The sequence below is a fragment of the Rhinichthys klamathensis genome, unplaced genomic scaffold (assembly GCF_029890125.1).
Source record: "Rhinichthys klamathensis goyatoka isolate OS25496 unplaced genomic scaffold, OSU_Roscu_1.1 h1tg000481l_1, whole genome shotgun sequence".
Lineage (NCBI taxonomy): Eukaryota > Metazoa > Chordata > Actinopteri > Cypriniformes > Leuciscidae > Rhinichthys > Rhinichthys klamathensis.
The window spans coordinates 852501-871063 of NW_026606968.1; the positions used below are offsets into that span (position 1 = coordinate 852501).

Below are 18563 nucleotides of genomic sequence, written 5' to 3' on the forward strand. Positions count from 1 at the left end.
AAAGAGACGTTGATCATGTTCTGTCTGGGACGCTCCGAACACTAATATATCGTCCATGCGGCACAAGACCCCTTCTAGACCCTCCAGCATTTGCGACATCCTTTTCTGGAAATGTTCTGGAGCCGACGATATCCCAAAACACAGTCGGTTGAAGCAGAACCTTCCAGAAGGAGTAATAAAGGCGGTGAGGAGGGCTGAGTTCTGTGATAAAGGAAACGGCCAAAATCCTGAGCTGGCGTCGAGTTTTGAGAAGACCGTGGCTCCTTCCAGTTGACCAAGAGTAGGGATGGGAATTGATAAGATTTTATTTTATCAGGCATCGGATGAAACAGCCTCACACTAAAAGACGATTTATGTCTGATGCCTTTCTGTCTCCGGCTGTTTCGTCCAGTGACGAGAGAAAGAGCTGAACTTGGCATGCCAATTTTGCAAATGGAGCTTGAGGAAAGTAGTTTTAAGTTTTAGCGCCATGTCGCGTTGATCAATACGCCATTTCATGAAGCATTTTTATGGTCTAGTCAGTAGATGTCGGTCGTAGCAGCAACACACTGTGAGATGATGATGACTCTCAGTAAATGATCAGGCGATCTTTGATCTAAACACCGTTTAGGAGCCGCGACCACAGAAATCTCCACGAGTGTTTCACGATGATCATCTTGCGTCTGGAACAGAATCATACAGTGTGTGTCGGACATTAGATATGATAAATATTTATGTAGGAGACTTTGAGCTTTGTAAGTTTGCAGATCTTATACACATACAAACAGCAACATAACACACTAAAGAAAACATATGCATCATATGACACCTTTAAACCATTAATACAAATGTAATACAACTATTATTAAAAACATGTACATTGTTTGTTTTCCAAAAGCGAGATTGAACTTTTTTTCCCCTCATAATTATGAAAAATGAATCTTTCATTAGTGTTTGACTCGCTCTGCTGGTTCAACACAAACACATTCAGGCTCTATATTTACTCTAAAACTCCAACATTTGTGAGTTTATACTGTGTGTTTATACAAATAAAATGGTTAATCTATGAGTGAGAAAGTGTAATTTGCTGTGAAATAAAAGGTGTTTCACTGCCGCCTCATCAGGTCTGTCAGAGGATCGTTGAAATCTAAATGAAGTCTTAATTTATAACAGTGAAGTCACTGTATCTTCAGTCTCTGTTGATTCTGTTGACTGTGAGTCTCTGTAGTGGATCCTTATTCACCATCAGATGATCAGCAGAAGATCAGACTGTCATCTTCATCATAGTCAGTCCTAAAATAAAACACACAGACAGTCACATATGCAGTATGAGATATTACATCTCACATCTTTTCATAAGAAAACTAACTAGATAATCTATATTAATTCATTCTCAAACATGATAATATAGCTTCTATCTGATGCTTGAAGTCACTTTACAGAATCAAAAGCACATGAAAGGTCACTTTCACACACCGGACAGCTGACCCAGAACCAGCAGAAATCATCATTACACTCACTACAGATTTAATATCAGTTAATAACACACAACCCAAATCTCAGATTATCTCACACATAAGGCGTCTTTACACAGAAAAAGCGGCACAGAAACTAAATCTAAAGCGCCATAAAATCACTAAATGTGTATTTTGCGACGACTGTTATTTTGGTGGTTTGCTTCACGATGTATATCTTACTTAGTGTGTCTCTCTCTCTAAACACACACAAACCTGTCCACCAAATCAGCATACTCTCATACACACACACACCAAAGCATGTAACAACTACCTAACAAAACAGAAACTGAATTTAAGATTTATTATCTGATGATCTCAGACACAATATTCCCCCCCACACACACACACTGAACCTTTACAATTATTTCTAGTGAGTAAAGCAAGTAAAACAGCCATTTAAACTTTAAATGAAAATATGATGAAAATCGTTAAGAACTATTCTTACCGTAGTGTCTCCAGTTTATAATGTGGATCATCCCTCAGATCCTGCAGCAGCTTCACTCCTGAGTCTCCTAGTTTATTCTTATACAGATCCAGATCTCTCAGGTGTGAGGGGTTTGATCTCAGAGCTGAAGCCAGAGCAACACAACCTTCATCTGTGACTCCACACTCCCTCAACCTGTAGAGAACAATGACACACACTAAGCCTATATCCAGAGATAAACACAACACTTAAAATAATATATATACACATACTCATTAGTTCATGTTGTTCAAATACATCAGTTTGAATCCGTGTATTAGTCGTAAAGTTTATTTTTTATATTTTATATTGAAAGTAGAAAAATGAGAAAATGGTTCCTTTTTAGTGTTTTTAATTTTGTCCAAAAACGAGACAGTTTGATCTCCGGCTGATAAATCAGAGGAAAGGGGCGTTTCATTCCCGCCCACGTGTAGAAATCCAATATTCAAGACGTTATTAATGTTTCTACCTGAGAACGAAACACGACAAATCAAAATGAATTCTTGTTTTTCATAAAAAATAAATAAAAAAAAGTACACTTTTTATACTTTCAATATTAAATAAAAAAAATGACTGAACGAATGATACACAGATTAGGGATTTATTGATTAGGGGATTCAATATACAGTTTGTACAGTATAAAAATCAATATTTCTATGGAAAATCCCCATAAAAGATGGAAACCTAACGTATGTGTGTGTGTGTGTGTGTGTGTGTGCTTAATGTATTTGTAAACATTTTAAGGAATGTGTGTGTGTGTGTGTGTGTTAGGTCTGAAAAAAAAAATCAATTCTCCAAACTATCAAGATTTTTTTTTGTTTTTTGTTGGTAAATGTACAACTTGTAACGACTGGAAATAAGGTGTGGCCCCTTTAAGAGCTGTGTGCTCCCTGTTGAACTGTCGGCACTGGCAGTATTGTATTGTATGTGCCTCGAACACCCCTTTTACTGTCTATGCGAACACCCCATGTATGCGGGTAATTTTTGTTTGATGCTAATTTTTATCTTATTTTGTTTATTAAGTAACGATGTGGACGGTAGAACGTGTGACAGACAGTTAGGCTACACGAGTTCGATTTGGGAATAAAGTGCGAGTTGTGAGATGCCAATCGCCTCCGTGTGTCTGTCTGGCCTCTGCATGCAATAACTTCAGTTGTGAGCTATCCCTAATCTTCCTGAAGCAACAATTACAAACTGTACTTCAGTTTCATTGCGGGGACACCACCTTCACCTGCCATCATTTCTATCAGCTCGCGTTCGGGTTAAACTTTCCGCAACTGCGCAACTGGGTTATGGGTTGCCAGGTTTAGGTGACAAACGGGTTGAAATTGTAAATGGTCTGTGGATTGTGTGAATATAATGCATTTAATACAATCTGGCAACTGGTCAACATTAGACAAACATATTGGTCCGATTATTCATAAAGGAGTTTGGGCCATGCAAATTACGGTAGTTTCCCGGGAGAAATAACAAACCGGGAGGGGTCCGGGAGATAGGGCTAAAAAACGGGAGAAACCCGGGAAAAACGGGAGTGTTGACAGGTATGGGTGTGAACAGCCCCTTAGGGAAGGCGTTAGCTACTTTCCTCTGAACATAGTTGTCAACACTGGACTGAGTCACTGAAAGCCCTCGCGCTGCTCATATACTGAGAGAGAGACGAGACATTTATCCCAATTATTTGTATACAGTCTAATAATAAGAATATAATCTAGTAATACTGATTCATATATTAACAACAGCTTATAAAGTCTTATACTATTCATTAACTATAAACTAATAGTTTGCAAATGATTTATAAGCGCTGTGTTACTGTATACTTGTGATAAAGTGTCACCATTATTTCAAACTGGTCGCATTAAGTGTAATTGTTCCTTTTGTATGTGATGGAGTGATTCTTCTTTCTCAAAAATAACACAAAATAAACAAAGTAAAGATGAATTTGACTGATAGCATTATTATTATTTTTAACCCCGGATGGGGCTTACGCCACACATACACTCACCGGCCACTTTATTAGGTACACCTGTCCAACTGCTCGTTAACACTTAATTTCTAAGCAGCCAATCACATGGCGGCAACTCAGTGCATTTAGGCATGTAGACATGGTCAAGACAATCTCCTGCAGTTCAAACCGAGCATCAGTATGGGGAAGAAAGTTGATTTGAGTGACTTTGAACGTGGCATGATTGTTGGTGCCAGAAGGGCTGGTCTGAGTATTTCAGAAACTGCTAATCTACTGGGATTTTCACGCACAACCATCTCTAGGGTTTACAGAGAATGGTCCGAAAAAGAAAAAACATCCAGTGAGCGGCAGTTCTGTGGGCGGAAATGCCTTGTTGATGCCAGAGGTCAGAGGAGAATGGCCAGACTGGTTCGAGCTGATAGAAGGGCAACAGTGACTGAAATAACCACTCGTTACAACCGAGGTATGCAGCAAAGCATTTGTGAAGCCACAACACGCACAACCTTGAGGCGGATGGGCTACAACAGCAGAAGACTCCACCGGGTACCACTCATCTCCACTACAAATAGGAAAAAGAGGCTACAATTTGCAAGAGCTCACCAAAATTAATCAGTTGAAGACTGGAAAAATGTTGCCTGGTCTGATGAGTCTCGATTTCTGTTGAGACATTCAGATGTTAGAGTCAGAATTTGGCGTAAACAGAATGAGAACATGGAACCATCATGCCTTGTTACCACTGTGCAGGCTGGTGGTGGTGGTGTAATGGTGTGGGGGATGTTTTCCTGGCACACTTTAGGCCCCTTAGTGCCAATTGGGCATCGTTTAAATGCCACGGCCTACCTGAGCATTGTTTCTGACCATGTCCATCCCTTTATGGCCACCATGTACCCATCCTCTGATGGCTACTTCCACCATGTCACAAAGCTCTAATCATTTCAAATTGGTTTCTTGAACATGACAATGAGTTCACTGTACTAAAATGGCCTCCACAGTCACCAGATCTCAACCCAATAGAGCATCTTTGGGATGTGGTGGAACGGGAGATTCGCATCATGGATGTGCAGCCGACAAATCTGCGGCAACTGTGTGATGCCATCATGTCAATATGGACCAAACTCCCTGAGGAATGCTTCCAGCACCTTGTTGAATCTATGCCACGAAGAATTGAGGCAGTTCTGAAGGCAAAAGGGGGTCCAACCCGTTACTAGCATGGGGTACCTAATAAAGTGGCCGGTGAGTGTATATTGTACACACTATCTACATATGAATCCTTATTCACTCAGAGTCTTTATGGTAGAGATGATCTTACCACAGTGTCTCCAGTTTACAGAGAGGATTCTCAAGTAGATCAGAAAGCTGCTTCACTCCTGAGTCTCCTAGTTTATTCCCAGACAGATCCATATCTCTCAGGTGTGAGGGGTTTGATCTCAGAGCTGAAGCCAGAGCAACACAACCTTCATCTGTGACTCCACACTCACTCAACCTGTACAGAACAATGACACACATTATATTCAGATCCAGAGATAAACACAACACTTAAACAATAAATAACATAGGCAAGTTTATTTATATAGCACATTTTATACACTATGGCAATTCAAAGTGCTTTACATAAAGAGGAAATAATCACAAAATACAAAGCAAGGAAAATTCAAACAGTTATTCAAAAGCTTTACATAGAAAGAAATTATAATAATCACACTGTAGCAATTCATAGAGTTTTGCATAGAAAATAGACAAAATAAAAGTTTAGTTTAATAATGTATTTGTAAGCATTTTAAGGAACGTGTGTGTGTGTGTGTGTGTGTGTGCGTGTGTGTGTGTTAGGGCTGGGAGAAAAAAAAACGATTCACCAAATCTACATTTGTTTTGTTTACGATTTTAAAATAGATTTTTTATTTATTCCAGAATTGATATTGATTCAAATAAAATTGTTTTATTTTTTATTTTTGTCGCTGCTTATAGCCGAGGTTGACAGAAGTTAGCCATTCTTGCTCCAACAGAGGCTGAAGCGTGTGGTTATCTATGAGTGTCGTAATATCCCGTTCAAGTGGACGTGTGGAAGCGGCGTGAGACTGAATCACTAGCTGCGTTTACATGGACACTTATAATATTGAGTGTGTGAGTGTGTGAGAGACGACAACTCACTACTCGTACCTGCTCTCTCAGCGCTCACGGCCCCGCTAGTGATATTGAGTGTGTGTGTGTGTTTGTGAGTGAGTGAGTGTGTGTGAGTGAGTGTGTGTGTGTGTGTGTGTGTGAGAGACGACAACTCATTGCGTGACTACATGTAATGTCCTTCAGATATTATCCTCGTCTCCACATGGGCCGTTTCAGTCTCTTCTTCCAAACTCTCAGTCCGAAGTCTTCTGCATGTTACAGCGGGTGAGTCTCTAGTTGTCACTGATGATCGTCGTTTGAACCTTTCTGGATCCGCCATCAAATTAATAAGTTTAATTATATCAAGTGCTGTGAGAAAAGGCTATAAATCTCTACCTCTAACATCCTCACACGCAATGCAGCCTACTAGCCGAGAGTCTTCTTTATGTGGACAGATGTGTGTGTGTACAGATGTGTGTGTGCAGATGTGTGTGTGTACAGATGTGTGTGTGTGTGTGTGTGTGTGTGTACAGATGTGTGTGTGTGCAGATGTGTGTGTGTGTGCAGATGTGTGTGTGTGTGCAGATGTGTGTGTGTGTGTGTGTGTGTGTGTGCAGATGTGTGTGTGTACAGATGTGTGTGTGTGTGTGTGTACAGATGTGTGTGTACAGATGTGTGTGTGTGTACAGATGTGTGTGTGTGTGTGTACAGATGTGAATTATTTATTAATTAACCAGAGCAAGAGAAAGAGAGAGAGTGCGTGCGCACAAATGAGTGAGCTAATATTGAAGCTTGTTGGTTTAAAATAATTGTAACTGACTTGGAAACCGATGTTTTCCCAAACTTGCGATCTTAAAGAGGCCGGCGGGTCCTGTAACTCTTGTGGGTCACCAACACTGGCCGTACTCGTCCTTTAGTGCTGCCATTCTCTGGTGCTGCTATCTCTGACTCACTCACTGGACCGTCGACCTGACAACAAACTGCACACATATGCGGAGCTCGCCTAAGGCGGCGCTACAGATTACGTGTCCCTAAAGAACCCGCGTATGTAACAGTAGTTCCGCATTACATTAATTCATTTCCACGCGAGTTTTATTTATTTTTATACCGTGTATTCTCCATGTAAATTTGTGCAGTGAACCGTGACGCCTGTACCGTTTTGGTTCAATACGAACACATGTACCGTTCCACCCCTAGTTGTTAACAAAGCATTATCTAACTCTTTACATAAATTAAGCTAATTAAACAATAATACTTTGTTAATTACAGTGACAGTGAATGAAGAACTCAGTATTTGTATATAGTCTCTTAATACATTAACTACAGCTTATATATTATTATATACTATTCATTAACTATAAACTAATAGTTTGAAAATTATTTATAAGAGCTGTGTTACTGTATACTTGTGATAAAGTGTCACTATTATTTCAAACTGGTCGCATTAAGTGTAATTGTTCCTTTTGTATGTGATGGAGTGATTCTTCTTTCTCAAAAATAACACAAAATAAACAAAGTAAAGATGAATTTGACTGATAGCATTATTATTATTTTTTAAGATTTCTATAGTTATGGTGATATATTGTTACCGTGTGTTATTTTGGCCATGATAATCATGTAGTGATAAATCTGATATGGTGTCAGTCCTGGTTCAGGTGAAACACACACCACTTCCCTCTTTTCAGCTGCACACACACATTTTGAGGAAATGCTCACGCTTTTGCAAGGGTCTGTTTGTACAAGCATTACAAGGCAAGTTGATTTACACCAAACATTTGTGCTTTAAAAACCCTCTTCACTGTATCCTGCATCTGTTGTCTGGTTTGTAGTTCGTCCGGTTTATTTAACTGTTAGTTTTACTGTGTTTTGTGGGATAATAATATAGTGCGATGTAAATGTTCCTCTTCAGGGAGACTCTCACCGCTGTCTTCTACCGCCGGCAGGATCTGACGCTTCAAGCAGGAATCTGTCGCTGAACCACCGGATGGGGCTTACGCCACACATATATTGTATACACTGTCTACATATTAATCCTTATTCACTCAGAGTCTTTATGGTAGAGATGATCTTACCACAGTTTCTCCAGTTTACAGAGAGGATTCTCCAGTAGATCAGAAAGCTGCTTTATTCCTGAGTCTCTTAGTTTATTCCCATACAGACCCAGATATCTCAGGTGTGAGGGGTTTGATCTCAGAGCTGAAGCCAGAGCAACACAACCTTCATCTGTGACTCCACAATCATACAACCTGTAGAGAACAATGACACACATTAAGCCTATATCCAGAGATAAACATAACACTTAAACAATAAATAACATAATGCTGTCAATATGAAATATATAGAAATACTCATTAGTTCAAGTTGTTAAATTACATCAATTATGATAAGGGGATTCAATATACAGTTTGTACAGTATAAAAAATCATTATTTCTATGGAAAATCCCCATAAATCACAGAAACCCAACGGTGTGTGTGTGTGTGTGTGAGATTAAGTGTGTGTGTGTGTGCTTAGTGTATTTGTAAACATTTTAAAGAACGTGTGTGTGTGTTTGTTAGGACTGGGAGAAAAAAATCGATTCACATAAGTATCGCAATTTTCTGGTTCACAATTTAAAAAAATATATTTTTATTTATTCCAGAATTGATATTGATTCAAATTAAATTGCTTTATTTTTTTTAAAAATATTTAAAAATTGCTTTATTTTTTATTTTTGTCGCTGCTTATAGACGAGGTTGACAGAAGTTAGCCACTCTTGCTCCAACAGAGGATGAAACGTGTCATTATCTATGAGTGTCGTAATATCCCTGTCTAGTGGATGTGTGGAAGCGGCGTGAGACTGAAGCACTGAAAGCCCTCGCGCTACTCATATGCTGAGAGAGAGATAAGACAGTAGAGCTGACCGATTCAGCTTTAAAATACTGTGATCTCCATTCAAACACACACACCATCTTCTTACAATTCCTCTGTCTATTAAACCTTTGACAAAATCATATCGCAACATTTTAAATCTGTGTTGACGCTGCCGCTGACCCAGAGAGAGTTGTCATGAAACAGCTTAAATAGAAGTAATGGGATAAAAAGTTTAAAGTTCAAATATAAACACTGATGTCTAGCGATCAAAATAGAGTAAATCAGATTTTGATAGAAACAATCGCAATTCTTAAAAATCGCAATACATATCGTATCGGCACCCAAATATCGTGATAATATCGAATCAGGAGATAGGTGCATCGTCCCAGCCCTAGTGTGTGTGTGTGTGTGTGTGTCTGTACACGTGTAAGCTTAATGTTTTGTAAACATTGAGCGAATTGCTTAAAGTTATTGAAACTTTAGAGTGATTGAGAAGCACGGATAAATGAACAATAAGGAACGGGACGTGCTTGATGATGTAAAAGCACATTAGAACTCAAATCGGCTCTCACACAATGGCTTCTTGTGCCGCCTGTCAGTGTGTCCCGCTTCCTGCCGTTTGAATGGGCAAATACACACACAATTACGTAATAAACACCCATCTTGCTTCTTGTGCGCGCGCTCATTATTTGAATGACTTTTCACAACAGTTTGGAAATGATGTAATCGAGTCACATGACAATGGTAAGTGCTTACGATCTTGTATATTAAGATATGAAGTATTTCTTATGGCCAGTTAGATTGGCATATGCTGTACTTTATGGATTTATGTATCATAAGTCTGAGGTGTTTTATCTGCACCATCATATTACAGCAACTGCTGGTGTAATTATGCAGTTGTGGAGACGAATGATGATTCCACAGCAATGCATGCATATACACTACAGTCAAGAGTTTTGGGTCTGTAATATTTTTAAGGTTTTTAAAAGAAGTCTCTTTTGCTGCATTTATTTGATAAAAATTCCCCAAAAAAACAGTGATATTGTGAAATATTATTCCAATGTAAAACAGCTCTTTTCTACGTGAATTTATAGTAAAGTGTAACTTCATCAAAGAATCCTGAAAAACAATTGTACACGACTGTTTTCAACATTGATAATAATAATTAATGTTTTTTTGAGCATCAAAATATAATTAAAAATTAAATATAATAATGATTTCTGAAGGATCATGTGACACTGAAGACTGGAGTAATGATGCTGAAATTCAGCTTTGATCACAGGAATAAATTACATTTTTAAATATATTAAAATAGAAAACAGTTATTTTAAATTGTCATCATTTTTAATAACATTACTGTTTATTTTTGTATTTTTAATCAAATAAATACAGCATTGGTGAGCAGAAGAGACTTCTTTAAAACATTAAAAATCTTACTGATGCAAAACTTTTGAAAGGCAGTGTGTGTGTTGTGATTTGATTGGCGAACCGAACGCAGAGGGCACAGAGATGGAAAGGGCACCGTATAATGAGGTGTACACCATTCCACCCCGGTTGGGGCTGCCCTCACCGGTCTGACGCCGTGGCGCCAGACCTTTTCTTTTGAGCCGCAGCCTTCTCAGCATGAAGAACGGTCCTCGGATCCGGCTTCTGCTTTGAAGGCTTTGGCTGCTGTGTTGTGTATGAGAAACTAGCCGGCTGGAGCTGCTCACGCCCAGCAGCCCCAGTGGGTTGGACATAGCGAGGGAGAGATTATCTTGTATCTTTCTCCATGATTCCCATCAAATTGAGCCAGAGGTGTCTCTCAGTGACCACATTTCTTTGGCTGCCATCCCTGAGAGATAAATCTGAGGCCCGACGGAGTTCTCAAACCCCATCGGGCCAAACTCCCTCACTTCTGTCCAAATACCACAGCAGGTCAGCCTGATATGCTTGCAGCACTGCTATAGTGTGCAAGCAGGCTCGTGCTAGACCCACTGCCATATATGCTTTTCCCACTAGATTAAAAAATAGTTTTCTTTAATGGTTTAGTGAGAGAAGCCGACGCCTTCAGGGACGATACTGAACCGGGAGACATAGCTCGCAAGTGTCTGTTCTACCCGGGGTATTGCCCCATAGCCATACTCTCTTAACCCCCAAATATCTGAATATACATGAATGTGGGGCTAAAAAATGAGTAAGGCTTTTTCAATGATCTAGACAGCTCGCTGTGCAGATCGGGAAAAATGGAAGGCCCCGTGATGGAGGTGGAAAAATAGAGGGAAGGAAACTCGTTCAATTTATTTTAAGGACGAGTGCCCCCTTATTTCTGCTGGCCATTAAATATTTAATTTATCTACAGCCTTAGTAAACACCTCCACCAGCTTATTATTATATATATATTTTTTATATACATTCTTTATATATATACACTTTATTTTATATATAATATATAAACTATCATATATATATATATATATAGGCTATATATAATTCTCATACGCTGGGGAAGAGATGGCAAATCCACTTCCCCCATGATTGTGTACACTTTCAATGCCCAGCACATCTACCTCCTCGGAGGTAGAGCACTGAAGCATTGATTTCTCTCCCCGGGCGGAAGAGACCGCAGCGCGGGCTTCCGAGACCGGAGAGAGAGCAATGGATCACTCGTGGAAAGGGAGGAGATAAGATCCGCGGACCCGTCTCCAACCCCGTAACGAGATCCTATTCGCGATCCACAGGAATGCATTCTCCGCGCTGCCTCGGCAGACGCGTGTCCTGCACCCCGAGGTTCGCGAGCCTGGCCACTTTCCTCGAAAAGTGACAGGCGGGAGTGGAGCATGCGAAGCGAAAGCTTCTCACAATGTTGCAATCAGCCCCCTCGGAGGCTGATACCGCATGCTCCACTCCCAAACAAACTACACAAAGCTCGTGTGTGTCCCCACCCGTTAAATAACGCGGGCAGGGAGAAGCACAGAGTTTGTAAAGTTGTTTCGCCATAACACTTCCCAATAATATCGAACAGACAACAATAAATAGACAGAGACAGAGTAACACAGATCGCTTGCTGAGACACAGAAGCTAATGCTGCGTTTCACCGGATGTGCTCTTATGCCTTCCTGGTCATGACGTCACCCGCCCGTGACGCTCATTCTTTCCATTGGACTAGTTGACATTGATGCTCAGATGCATTCACGCTGGGGGCGTTCCCAAAGAGTCAAGTGACCCATCGCGAGTTCCCTCGAAAGGGAACTACTGCATTGATTGAAGGGAGATCAATGCAGAACATACGCGCAAAAAAGGTGACGCAGACCCAGCTGAAGCTGAAAGCTAAGCGCCCTTGAATTCTTATGAAGCGAATTATGGGCAGTATGGAAATACTTATAGAAAAAAAAGCGTGGTTGTCCTCGTGGGTAGATATCCAATTTGCAAAAAATGTGGAAAATTGCTGCAAAAGGAGGATACATAGGACACCATCCCTCCTGCAGATAAAGGTATGTCCCGACTATAATTTAAGGCCGAATGATTTACGTGATGCAGAGGGAATCCCGGAATCCAGTCATGAAAATGGAATTTACATAACGCAGATGTCACATAAAACACGCAAAATAATGGATGGATATATAAATGGAAAGTAGAACTGTGCAATTAATCCAATCGCGACATGGTCTGTGAATGTTTAAGCGCAAAAATACTGCTACGGAAATATATAACCTGCTTCTGCGTTTCTGTTTGAATCGGTGTGAATGAGCTGCGCCGCTTTGTCTACTACATACTCAAGTACGCGACGCGCTCATGGTGTTTTCAGCGTCTCACAAACAATTTGAGGACATCAATACATTAACATTTCCAGAGCTGCTCTGAGAGAACGCCTAATGAGCCTTTTCATAATTTTATTTGAGAAAAACCATTGTCTAATACACTTTGAAACAGGTCTTCACTACAACCTGTCAAAATAAAAGTTCGTTTTAACTAGGAGGAAATTATGACAGAAATGTATTACTATTGTAGGCATACAATAGAACGTACTTCTCAAAATAATAATAATAACAACAACAATAATACAATTTATTTAAACATTATTTAAGGAATATATTTTTTGTCCATGGTTTCATTTAGTAAATCTGTTTTTGCAGCGCTTCCCCAAAAAATAAAAGGACACAAGTTTCAATTTTCATTTGATCACCACCCTTTTTGATAATATATTTGGATTAAATCATAAAAAGAAACATTCATTTTCTGAATAAAATGCATTTCATGGGACTATGTTATTCTTAAACATTTTAATAAATTATTAATGTTAAAAATAAGTTGTTAATCTAATTCATTATACCGTTTTGCGGTAGGTGGTATGCCATACGGAACCGTTGCCACTGAAACTGCATATTAACGCACCAGTGGGGCTCGACAGCCTTAGTCAAACGGGTTGGCGCATATGGTTGGGTTGCGAAGAGATTGTGAGATTGTGGTTAGGTCTCAGCAGCAGGAGGGATGTAGAGGTCAGTAAGCTGGGCTGAGTTGAGTCGGGGACGGAGGGGGGTGACTATGGGACGCCAGAGTCACTGTCGAGCCCTCTTGAGGTGTCGTGGGCTAGTTGACGAAACACTGAGGACGGAAGGTGCCCACTTGAAGACCCTAGAGATGTCCCCTACTTGGCTCAATCCTGACGGTTGTCGTGCTAGTCCACTAGGGAGACCACACTGTTGCAGCCGTTGTGCGCCAAGTACACCGCAGCTGTTAACGCCGGACAGAAGGGGAGTCACACCAGCATATGGAAAGAAGCGTAAATGGATGGAGAGATGGAGAGAGAGAAGCATAGGTTACTGTAAAGCTACGTCTCAGTTTGTGCTTATCTTGGCGAAAGCCGAGTACAAATCAGCATGAAGTTTTAACATCTACTCTCGTGTAATGGAAATCATAAAGATCTGGATACGTCCAGTGACTGCGGTGAATAGTGTTGCTGGCAACAAAGGAAAGACCTTGTGACAGCCTGGAGAGACAGCTGACAGGAGGAAAGAGACCCCAATGGGGCTAGTAAGGGTTAGCTACCCTTGTCGGCAGTATCCAGCTCCGTGTTTACAGGAGAGAAAAATTCATCACCACAGAACCTAAACCTCTGGGTAGCAGAGGATCCCTCTTGTCCTTTGTGTTCATCACCTGCCACATTAAGGCAAATTTTGACAGGATGTAAGGTGGCTCTTAGCCAAGGTCGGTTTACTTGGCGCCATGACCAAGTACTGCGATGTTTGGCTTTAGCATTGGAAGGCAAGCGCAACATGACCAATAAGTTGCCGCCTGTTCTAGCAAAACATTACACGCAGAAGACAATATTCCTCCGCCCAGGCGAGCAACCACCTAGAAAAGGTCTTAACCCTCTGGGGTCGGCAGTCTCGCCGGCGATACCAGCTCACTTTTTTCCTTATCAGTGCAAAAGAGACTCAAATTACTCTGTTGATTTTGATCTTACATATAAGTGTTGTACATAATTCGATCCTGTTAAGTTTGTATTTTTTTGTGGAACCTCACAATAAAAACAAAGTGTTGTGCTTTTCGCCTAATAAAGAAAAATAAACATGATGCGCGTTCTGCGTTCTCTCTGTCAGTGAAGTCCATTCTGAAACGCGTCTGAAAAATGAACTGTAACTCTGCAAATACTCAGTCAAACAGGTATACAGGCACACAGGCATGAAGCCTGAATTATCTTCTTTTAAATGAAGTAATTTATATAAAAAACAAATTTTCTCATTTTATGTAATCTGTACGAAAAGAGAGAGATGATAGTCGTTCTCGTCTCAGCTCATTAAAGTTAATTTGACCACGCCCACGGAGCGCGCGTGATCAGCTGGATAACCCACCGAAAGAGACTCAGATTTACGACGCTGTGAGGAATAATACTATCTTAATAATAAAAAAATACCTCAGAAGTGCAGGTAGTTTCATTTGGAGGAGCAACGGATCCAGCCGAGGAAATAAGTACATTCTTTATTTTCAAGTGCTTTGTTCTAATCGCGATATGGAATAGTGTCTGTAAACAAAAAGACTGTTTGAATATGAATCGCATTTTTGTGTGTGAATGAATGAACAGCTTTTACCTAACTATATTCCAATACTGAGATGAGTAAAAATCGACTGAAATATGTTGAAATAAAATATTTTTGTATAAACAACGTATTAAACTGCAAATTAACATTTATATGTCCTAATCATAAAAACGATATGTTACATAATGAAAGACAAGATGTCGTTTTTACTGTAAAATACTGCCACATCAAATAAGCTTGTTTGCTAAGATGTTATAGTGTTTGTTCGATTGTAGGCTATATTCAAACTACTTAATCCGCAACTGTGAAATATGTATGATAAAATGTATACTTTAGTATATACAAAGAAAGATTACATTTGAAATATAGTTAAAATTTTAATTGTTGTTGTAATTGTAACCTTTTTATAAAAATAGCAAAAATATATGTAGGCTACATATAAATAAATCTTAGGTAAATCTTATAAGCCTCCTCTTTAAATTATTTGTATTGTGTTTTATTAGTGACACATTTGGGATATATTCCCAAACTTTCTGTAAAAACAGTATGAGAATTAACTGCACAATTACTAGAAATGTTTACATTTGATATTATACAATTTGCAAGCACAATTTGAAAAACAAATAAATAATTGGAACTGTGAACCAATTTTGTATTATATATATATATATATATATATATATATATATATATATATATTGTCATTGCATTCTTGTGGCTCAGTGACACACCTGAATGAAAGGGTCATTAGTATGCAGCCCCATTATGCGCTCATTATGCGGGCCTATTGTCTTCTCAGGTGTGAATCACAGCAGGTCACACCCCTGCGCATATTGCCTTTCCAAACAAAAAGTGTCATTTTTAAATTTAAACCAATCTATTGTTTTATGTGAATGATAAGGCAGGATGATTTTCAGATCATTTTGAAGAAAAAACTCTAGGCGACAACATCCATTAGTCAAAAGTCTTGTGGACACATATTTAGTATGTGTTTTGTGGCCTTATTTCAGAAACTTTAAGTTTTCGTTTTTTCAATAACCACGCATAAAAAATATTCTCTCAAAAATACAAACATGTACATACATGTTGATAACATATTATGATAGCCCTGTTTGTGCTAAATAGAGTGTAATTACACCTTTTCCAGTAATTTGTTTATAAGCAACTGAAAAAAGCACAAATGTCAGAGTATGTCAAAACATCTCAAGGACCCCAAAAACACCTTGGACCCCAGAGGGTTAAAACCAATTCTCGCCCAGGACAACTGGAAGCTGCTGGGGACTGGAAGATGCTGGCTGATCTTGATCAACGGCTTATTTTTCCACCTGAGATTGCCACCAGTAACCTACGACTGTCACGGTTTCCCCTGGTCCTCACCTGCACGCACTCTCACTAATTACGAATTCACAGCACCTGCACCTCATCACTTTACTCTACACACCAGTATTGGATATAAGCCTCACTCACCCTGCACTCTGTGTCCGGTCTCGTCATTCGACGTCTGTGACTCCTTGGCTTACATACATCAAGTCTGGTTCCAGGATATCTCTGATCTCACAGCAAGTATTATCAAGTTCATCACTAATCACTCTTGTGTGTGTATCTCAGCAGCTTCAGTGTGTGGTGGCTCTCGAGGATTCTCCAGTCATCCTCTCTGTGTTCTGAGTATCAACGGACCTCTGTATCTACTATCTACGTAGCAGTGTCCAAGTTCTGAAGATCTTTGTATCTATACCCAAGTTCTGAGAATCTATGAATCTATATGCAATTCCTGAGTATCTACGTGTCTGCAACCAAGTTCTGAGTTCTGCGAGTCAACGTTTATGTAGTATCTCTGAATCTTCTTCCTGTTCAAGTATCAAGAGATTGTTTCTGTTCCTGCATTTGTTCAAAGACTCTGGTTCCCTTGATTTCAACAGTGCTGATCTTGAAGCCTCCCGGTATCCGGGTTAAGCATCAGTGTATAAATAAAGCCTGTTTAACAGTTATCTTTGTGTCCTCGTCCATCAGTGGTTGTGACAACGACCAGATATTGTTTTGTGGTCTGGATCAGCACGCATTGTTCAACTGATAGAGTTAACAGTGCCATGGGAGGATGCGGTAGATGAGGCATATGAGAGGAAGAAACTGCGGTATGCTCATCTGGCCACTAAAGCAGAACAGCGAGGATGGAGAGTCCAGGTTTATCCAGTGGAAGTGGGTTGTCGAGGATTTGTGGCACACTCTACAACCCGTTCCTCAGAGACGTCGGATTCAGTGGCCAAGAGTTGCGTCGCACAGTAAAGAACTTATCTGAAGCAGCAGAAAGGAGCAGCAACTGGCTGTGTTTGAGACGGAAAGATTCTAGCTGGCTGTGTACAGGCCGCCACGCTACGGTTTCGTAGAATTCTTGAAAACTTGAAGAGTCTGTTGTTTTACTTGTATGGTTTGCATAGTAGTTACAGTTATTACGTTCCTGTGTATATTGCATGAATGAGGGTTGGTGTTTTGAATGAGGGCAGATATTGTGTTTTGCGGTAGGTAGTATGCCATACGGAACCGTTGCCACTGAAACTGCATTAACGCACCAGTGGGGCTCGACAGTCTTAGTCAAACGGGTTGGCGCGTATGGTTGGATTGTGAGTGTAGGAGCCTAATTTTGCTTTTGTTCAGTGACAATTATTGCATATTATGTGTTGAATTTCAGTATTTGAATATTTGTGTTTTGATTGTAACTTTCTTTCTTTGTGTGTGCTAATTAGATAAATATTCTCTATATTTACATTGAAATATGTTATATGTAAAATTGTACACTGGCCCTTTAAGAATTGCGACTGTAAGTGAGGCGGTTGTGCGTCCTTTATAGGAAATAGAGTGGAGTCGCACAGTTTTCTTTACCGCATCCGTGATATTTAGGATTTAAAATAATATTTGTTTCTTTTCTTTTCTTTGTTTGATTTACTAATGAGTTTGGATTAAAGGAAGAATTTACATAAAGAAAACGGTGCATGTGAATTGTTTTTTATTGGACACGGAGCGAGTTAACTGGAATTCTTGCGATGCGCACTCACATTAGTAAAGAAAACTTACTCCAGATGGATAAGGACGTGTTTGACACGAAGATATATGGATGTTTTTAAGGAACAATGGATCTTGAAGTATATGCAGGTGGAGTTTCGTTGGAAAAGGAAGTGCAAGGATTGCCTCAGAGGTGCGCGATTTATCTACATGCGATCTAACGGCGCTATTTAATCCAGGAAGATTTCTGAGGTAAAAATTGAAACGTGACTGAACAGTTCAATACATAATATAAGTACAATGACTTCATTTGATGTTGGAGCTTAAATGATGATATTATGAAGAAAACTGAGGATTGTACTCGTACTAAAAGAACAGCAGGGACGTGCACAGACATTTTGAGGGGCAAGGGCTCAAGTGAAAAAAAGGGCACTTCTCATGATTACGTTTTTTTTTTTTAAATACTTTTTGTAAACAAAAAAAGTCAATATATATTAACACAACTCTGACTTTTTAAAAAATGTATTAAAAAAGTTAATTAATTTTATCTTCCTCAAACTCACGCAATTGTTTCATTTTCAAAAGATGTCTAGACCCTACAAATCAGTTCACACAGAAACCATGGTCTCCTTAGTATTCATAGGTTTATTGAGCAGCAAAGGAAACCATGCC

The 18563-nt window shown here is 39.6% G+C and overlaps 1 protein-coding gene across 50 annotated transcripts in view; it reads right to left on the minus strand.

The window, feature by feature from the left end:
* LOC130072179 (protein NLRC5-like) overlaps positions 1-18563 on the minus strand; it is a 912375-nt gene that overhangs the window by 786846 nt on the left and 106966 nt on the right. For 16 of the 50 annotated variants that reach the window (XM_056237149.1, XM_056237148.1, XM_056237144.1 and 13 more), the window contains 3 exons: positions 8095-8268; positions 5232-5405; positions 1942-2115 (listed from right to left, as the gene is read on the minus strand). The exons of 27 other annotated variants lie outside the window; for them this stretch is intronic. In XM_056237149.1, coding sequence (XP_056093124.1) covers positions 1942-2115; positions 5232-5405; positions 8095-8268 — 522 coding nt within the window. The remainder of the gene's footprint in view (positions 1-1941; positions 2116-5231; positions 5406-8094; positions 8269-18563) is intronic. 7 more of the 50 variants (XM_056237170.1, XM_056237164.1, XM_056237162.1 and 4 more) reach the window with 4 other exon arrangements.